At 34.7% G+C, this 6536-nt stretch overlaps 1 protein-coding gene across 1 annotated transcript; it reads left to right on the top strand.

Moving 5' to 3' along the window:
- The first annotated feature begins 43 nt into the window (after nt 1–43).
- On the top strand, nt 44–5696 carry LOC105336358 (nuclear FMR1 interacting protein 1). Its single transcript, XM_034474400.2, has 10 exons — nt 44–128; nt 431–1034; nt 1440–1562; nt 1688–1750; nt 2979–3061; nt 3207–3299; nt 3524–3662; nt 3949–4159; nt 4662–4801; nt 5297–5696. The coding sequence occupies exons 2-10, from the start codon at nt 432–434 to the stop codon at nt 5633–5635; spliced, it is 1794 nt and encodes a 597-aa protein (XP_034330291.2). The 5' UTR covers nt 44–128; nt 431; the 3' UTR covers nt 5636–5696.
- The last annotated feature ends 840 nt before the right edge of the window (nt 5697–6536 follow it).

A 6536-nucleotide genomic window follows, 5' to 3' on the forward strand; every position in this document is an offset into this window, starting at 1 on the left:
GTTTGTAATTTGTTAATTTATTTTTAAATTATAAAAGCCGGAAATGCAGGTGCGTGTTTTATCTCCGCAGTTAATAAAATAACGCACGTGTGGAGAAAATATAATCAAAACATCCATGAGATTATAATGTAAGTATAGACGTTTAATTGTACACTATTGTTATCATTGCTAATATATAAACATACCACATTTTACGTATCTTTGTATAAACAATTCAAGACATGACAATGGTGTCTTATTTAATTTCATAGTAGTATATAGTTGGATGTTTGGGAAAAGGGGGGGGGGGGGTACAGTAATTTTGGATTTCGGAACTGTATTATTTATCTATTTTGTGTGACACGCATGGTATCGAATTCGAACAATACCTGATAATTATAAAATCAAATACAGTTTTCCAGAATGAAAATTATTAACTAATTATTTTCAGAATGAATAATTCGGGGGCAGCTGGACAGATGTCGGGATATGCACGGTTCCCAGGGCCTCCACATTCTGGCCATCACTTCTCACCCAGATTTACACACAGAGGCCCACCCCCAAAACAACCCAATTTCTACATGCCACCCCACCAGTCATCCGTAAGACAGCAGGTATCATACTCTGATATGAACTTATTTAGCAATGGCGCCAACAGACAGAATGCAAATTATGCCTATGGGAAGAACTTAAGCCATCCTAGACCAAACTTTAACTCTCCACCCCCTCGGCACCAGGTTTCTTATGGAGATTCCAATATGTTTGCTTCTAATACCGGCCAACAATACATGTTTAATTCTCCACAAAACCCTCCTCCACCTCAGCTAAATCAGCAAAATGGAAACCAGTGGCAACAAAATCATGGACATCAAAATGGGCAATGGAATAATCATTTCCAAAATGAAAGTACTAAAATGAATGGTAGTGTGAATTTTGCAGAAAATGGCTTCAATGGTATGAAAGCAACTCATAACAACAGAAAACCTTGGAATAACAATGTATGGAGTAATCTACCAAAAGATTTCAACAAGAAGCATGAACATTTCCCTAAAAAGGTCAGAATAACCCTGTACTTATAATAGACGATATTCAAAAATTGGAAAATATTTTCTTAATTTTAAGTTGAGAGTTTCATTATATCAGGATCTAAGCATGGAACTTGGCTTTTAGTAAGATATAGCACAAATGCCCATTTGGTTTAGTCTTAAAATACAATTAAACATTTTCCTTTCCATTTAAATTTATTTGATAATGTATAATACAAGTTTTCAAAAGCATAATTTCAAACTTTATGTTGTTTTGTATATTTCATGTTTCAACAAACCATATTAAGATAAAAATTATTGCCTTAAGTTTTGGTGGTTTTGAATCCACAACCATTGAAGTATGAAAGATAGATTTCTATGCATTGTGCAAAAAACTGTCACAGTGGAAATTTAGTTCTTTATTTTCTAATACAGAAGAAAAAGCCCAAAGTAGACAAGAGGGACCTAGCAGAAAACAATGTATATTTCTGTGAGACTTGTGACAGGGGATACAAAGCTCAGGACAAATACCAAGAGCATATTGACAGTCATGTCAAGGTCAGTTATTTATAGAAACACTAGTTCAGTTATATAATATGTCTGGGATTTTCCAACCATAATCTATTTTTTTCTCTATATTTTCAAATTGGATTCAAACTTTTTTTTTCTGTTTTGTGATACAGTGCAGACATGAAGGATGTTCATACACTGCACACCCCAAACTGGTCCAGCTTCATGACAGAACGGTAAGTTATAAATAAAACAAAGTTTATCAATCACCATTGAGCACTACAGCAATTACAAAGATATGAAGTGGTTTGTACTGACACACTACTGTATACAGGGTTATTTTTGGCCCGTATAATTTTCACCCTTTTACACTTGCAAAAGGTTTCGCCCTGTCTGGAATTTGCCCAGATGCAGTTATGTTAACAGAGATATTATATGTAATATAGAGTTTGCCCAGTCTTAAATTCGCCCTCTGACAACGAGGGCGAAAGGGGCGAAAATAAAACGGGAGCAAATATTTCCTTGTATACATTTTGTAGAACCATTTTAAGAAGAGCTTGGACTTTGGGTAGAAGGTGACATAGACCTCTCTACTTTATTCTTGGCCACTCAGCCATGGCTCTTTGAAATCAAACAACTTTGAGGTAAAACTACGCAATCTATGCACACTGTAAATTCCATATTTTACGCGATTACTTAATTCTGCAATTTTGTATCAAATTGCGATAATAAAAAAATTGCAGTCTTGAATTTTTTGTTGCAATTTCTTTTAGTTAAAACTGTCTGAAAAATAAAAGCGAGATTTTAAAATCCGTGAGGGTTGCTTCTTGCGATTTTCCACAGATATTAATTCCCTGCGTTTAGGGAAGGAATAAGGATTCTACAGTATTTCACTTGAAATAGTATCATTTTTAACTTGTTTTGATCGATACAAGAAATAGATAGTTACGTCCTACCGAAAGTCTAAGGTCTTGTTAAAATGGTTCTAAGTGAATTGGATATTATATTTTTAGAATATTGCAATACACCTCAAATGTAATGAATCTGCAGCTTTTCAAATTGATATACATGTATGTGTTTCAAGATTTGAAATAATTTTTGGCATTAGGGAGTTACTGTGGGATCATTAAAATTCGTGGTGGTTCAATTTTTGTGGTATTCGTGGGTCGCCCTCCCCCACGAATTTACACCCTCAACGAATGCATAATTTAGAAAGAGTTATCTTTCTTACTGGAACTGAAAACCAACACATCAACGAAATTACATCCCCATGAATAAGCAAAAATCCCTCAATCCACAAAAATTGGCCCCCACGAATTTAAAGATTCCACAGTATGTTGTTACATAATTTACAAAGTATTGCTAAATGAACTTTAATACAGTACTTGTGGTTGATAATTTACATGTACATTATCCAATACTCCTAACAATATTTGATTTGATTTCAATTTAAATTCTATCTAGCAACATTCTAGTGGACTTGCAACCAAGATATGGAAATTAGAATCTCCAGAAGACATTGCCAAATGGAGAGAAGAAAGGAAAAGGTATTGTTAAGTTCACACAGAATGCTATCTATTTTCACTGATAAAAAAAAATTACGAATTCTCAATGCATGTATGTAAAAAATGTTAGAAGAAAAGAATATTTTTTCCCCTATCTAACACAGTCTTTATTGTGATTTTTTTCCAGAAATTTTCCAACAGCTGAAACAGTCAAAAAAAAGAATGAGATCATACAGGAGAAGATAGCCAGGGGTGAAGTCATTGAGACGAAGACATTTGGGTAAGTGTTCAAATAGCCATCTTTAATAGCCAAGGGTTGTCAGTCCACTCCGCTCCCCATTAGTTATTGGTAGTGGAATGGACCAAAAACCCTTGGGTAGCGAAAATGTCAATATGTCAATGTTTAGACTGACTAAGATTAAACTAGAAGTACATGTACTAGTATTAGTTATGATTAAAATAATTATTGAAGTACATGTGCAACTTCTCGCTTTGGTATTTTAGGAAAATGAGGAACAAAGGTGGAAAAAAGGATAAATTTGGAAAGTGGAAAAACAAGAGACAGAATAATAGGAATAATCGTGGAAGAAGGGAAGATGACTGTACAGAAAGTCCTCCAAAAATTGGGGCACCATCCACAAAGGTACCATAATAAAGTAGTACATGTAATTATTCTATAAACCAACTTTCAATATACCCTTATCAGTGCAAAAATATTTTTAAAAAAATTGAGTCCAGCCTTGAATTTTTTTAATTATTTTATGCGGAGGATTAATCAAATTTATGAATGAATTGCAATATCATACTCTCTTACACTGTTCATGTACATGCATGTACATTGTACTAGTAATAAACAAATATCATATGTGACACTATAGATAAACAAATATCCATTGACATTTACATTGCATATATTATTGACATTGTAGGTCACTGACAAAGATAAAAGATTTGATGCGGACCCGCTGTCACTGCTCGAGGGGCTGGAGGAAACTGTCCCCGATGCTGACCAGGCTGTGTCAGCGGTAGGAGGACTAGCCACTCTGATGGCCAACTACAGTGACAGTGATGAGGAGAAACCCCCACAGACCAACAAACCGTCACACACTGACATACCATCACAGAATGACACACTGTCAAGTCAGTCTAATACACAGTAGATTCCTTATTTTACACGAGTACCCGTTTCTGCAACTCTGCTGTTTTGCATGATTAAATCATTAGAATATTGCAGATTCCTAATTAAACTAGAGAAATTAATATCCACATTAAATTGTGTTAATCACATAACGCAAATTCTAAAATCTTGCTTTTATTTTTCAGACATATGTTCACTACATGAAACTATGATAAAAATTTGGCATTCGCAATTTTATGTTCTCGCGATTTGATGGAAAACAGTTGAATTGCAGAATTAGTATTAGCGGAAAATAAGGAATTTACTGTATTGAAAACTTTGGCTGTAATTTTGTGTTCCCAAATTAATATTATTCTATCCCCATGATTTTTCGGCTTACGCAGAACATGTTTATTGGTTGAATACCGGTAATTTATGCTTTATATGTTTGAGTTTGTGTATTATATTAATTTTGTTTTTGATGCAACTTTTCTCTCCAAACTCATTTCAAAAATTTTTTTGCAGATAAAGAAATCCAGTGTGTAGAAAATGGGGAAAATAATGGCACCGAACATGGAAACAAAAGGAAGAGAAAGAGACATAGGAAAAATGATGGCGACTTTAGCTCTCGACCTAAAGTCAGGAAGTCTACACTATTAGAGAAGGTAATCTTGATGTTTAATGAGAAGGCATGATATTAGAGTTCTTATCTGATCGGTTTGGGTAGAAGATATTGATCCATGTACTAATCAATATTTGTTGAATACCAATTTTCGTGGATTTCGTTTTTAAGTTGATCCATGAAATTAAATGTTCATTGAAATGCAATTTTTATTAACATTTTGTATTGATGGGGTCATTGGCCACAAATTTACATATCCTTGAAACTGTGATTTTCACTTTATCCAATAGAATTGATACCCTTGAATATTAATGAAACCACAGTACTAGTTGAATCCCTGAGGGATATACCAGTAGAAATCAGTTCTTTAGTTGGGACTATAGAATATGTGTTAGCATAAAATAGAGGCCCATCCACTAAATGATTACCAGTATTTGTTTACTGCATTGATTATATGCAAATATCATAAATGAGTACCGAACTAATTAAATGTTTGGTGTTAATGTTCTGTTGACTGGTTTATGTTTTCCTTCTCCAGCTTTTGGCACCAAATATAAGAAGAGAAAGAAACTTGGTACTGCAATGTGTATACCACATTGTCAAGGAGAACTTCTTCGGAGTCGGTAGTAAAAAGGAGGACAAGGAACCAAATCTCGAAGTGACATGTGATAGTGCGGAAGGTTGTGTGATCAAACCTGTGACTGATGGTGAAAGTTGTGTCCCTCCAGACTCTAGTAAATCTGAAGAGACATCAGAAGACAAGCTGAACTGTAAAGAACCAAACCACTTGGACATAAAAATTCAGAACGTGGTCGTTGATCCCCTGAAAACTGATTCCATCAAGGAGTGCGTAATCGATGACCATGCCTGGGCATGAATTTTGATAGTTAATCACTCACTTATGACAAAATAAAAAATATATACTGGTAATTAGCTTATATTTAGTTATGTTTTTAGTTTAATTTTCTCTTTAATGCAAAATCCATCTTATCCATGATGCCCAAAAGGCAGGTACTTATTTTCTGTTTCTAGGGTTGATCCTTGACATGTTTCCTGGCCTATGCCTAGTCTGAAATATATGACATTTTCCTAGCTTCTTTAACAATTTATATATTTATCTTGCGGGAAAAACATGAAAAATGCATTATTTTTTAGAACTGTGTCTAGTCTTAAAAATTTGCATATCCTTTATCCATAAAGTACAGTACAGATCAGACATAATCTTAGACTAACAGAAAGCAGACCAGAACTAAACCTTGCCAATGGGTTTACTGTCGGGTTTTACTCCAAGCTTACTCGGGGTTTGCTAGGGCAGACCCAGTGTAAACCTGATTAAACCCAAAGTAAACACAGAGTATATACAAACATGTAGAGTGGACACAGAAAGTAAACCCCTGTATTAGAAGTAGACCCCTGAAAGCAGATGCTACATGTGTATTTGAAATATACACGGGTAGAGCAGGGCTTACAGATATTAAGATGGTAAAGATAAAAGACGAGTCTGCTTCACACTTAAGTGTGTAAATTGGACCACAAAAGCAAACCCAGAGTAAACTCCAAGTGGACCCAAAGTAAACACCAAGTACTAGTAGTCGCAAATTTTTAAAAAGCATATCCCGAGTAATCCCAAAAAGTATAAACCACAAAAGTAAACCCGGGGTTTAGTTCCATGTGGTCTGCACTGGTGTTAGGTTGGGTCTGGTCGGTACAGTACTGGTACATGTACTATATAAATATATGTATAAAGGCAAAAAAGAGAAGGAGGAGGAAATTAATAT

Source organism: Magallana gigas, chromosome 8 (assembly GCF_963853765.1).
Source record: "Magallana gigas chromosome 8, xbMagGiga1.1, whole genome shotgun sequence".
Taxonomy (NCBI): domain Eukaryota; kingdom Metazoa; phylum Mollusca; class Bivalvia; order Ostreida; family Ostreidae; genus Magallana; species Magallana gigas.

What these genes read in the sequence shown, in the direction of transcription:
- LOC105336358 (XM_034474400.2), top strand. Translation starts at nt 432, where the DNA reads ATGAATAATTCGGGGGCAGCTGGACAGATGTCGGGATATGCACGGTTC. An exon ending in ATGAACATTTCCCTAAAAAG is followed by an intron (nt 1,035 to 1,439) that starts GTCAGAATAACC and finishes TTTCTAATACAG; the next exon opens with AAGAAAAAGCCCAAAGTAGA. An exon ending in ACAGAATGACACACTGTCAA is followed by an intron (nt 4,160 to 4,661) that starts GTCAGTCTAATA and finishes ATTTTTTTGCAG; the next exon opens with ATAAAGAAATCCAGTGTGTA.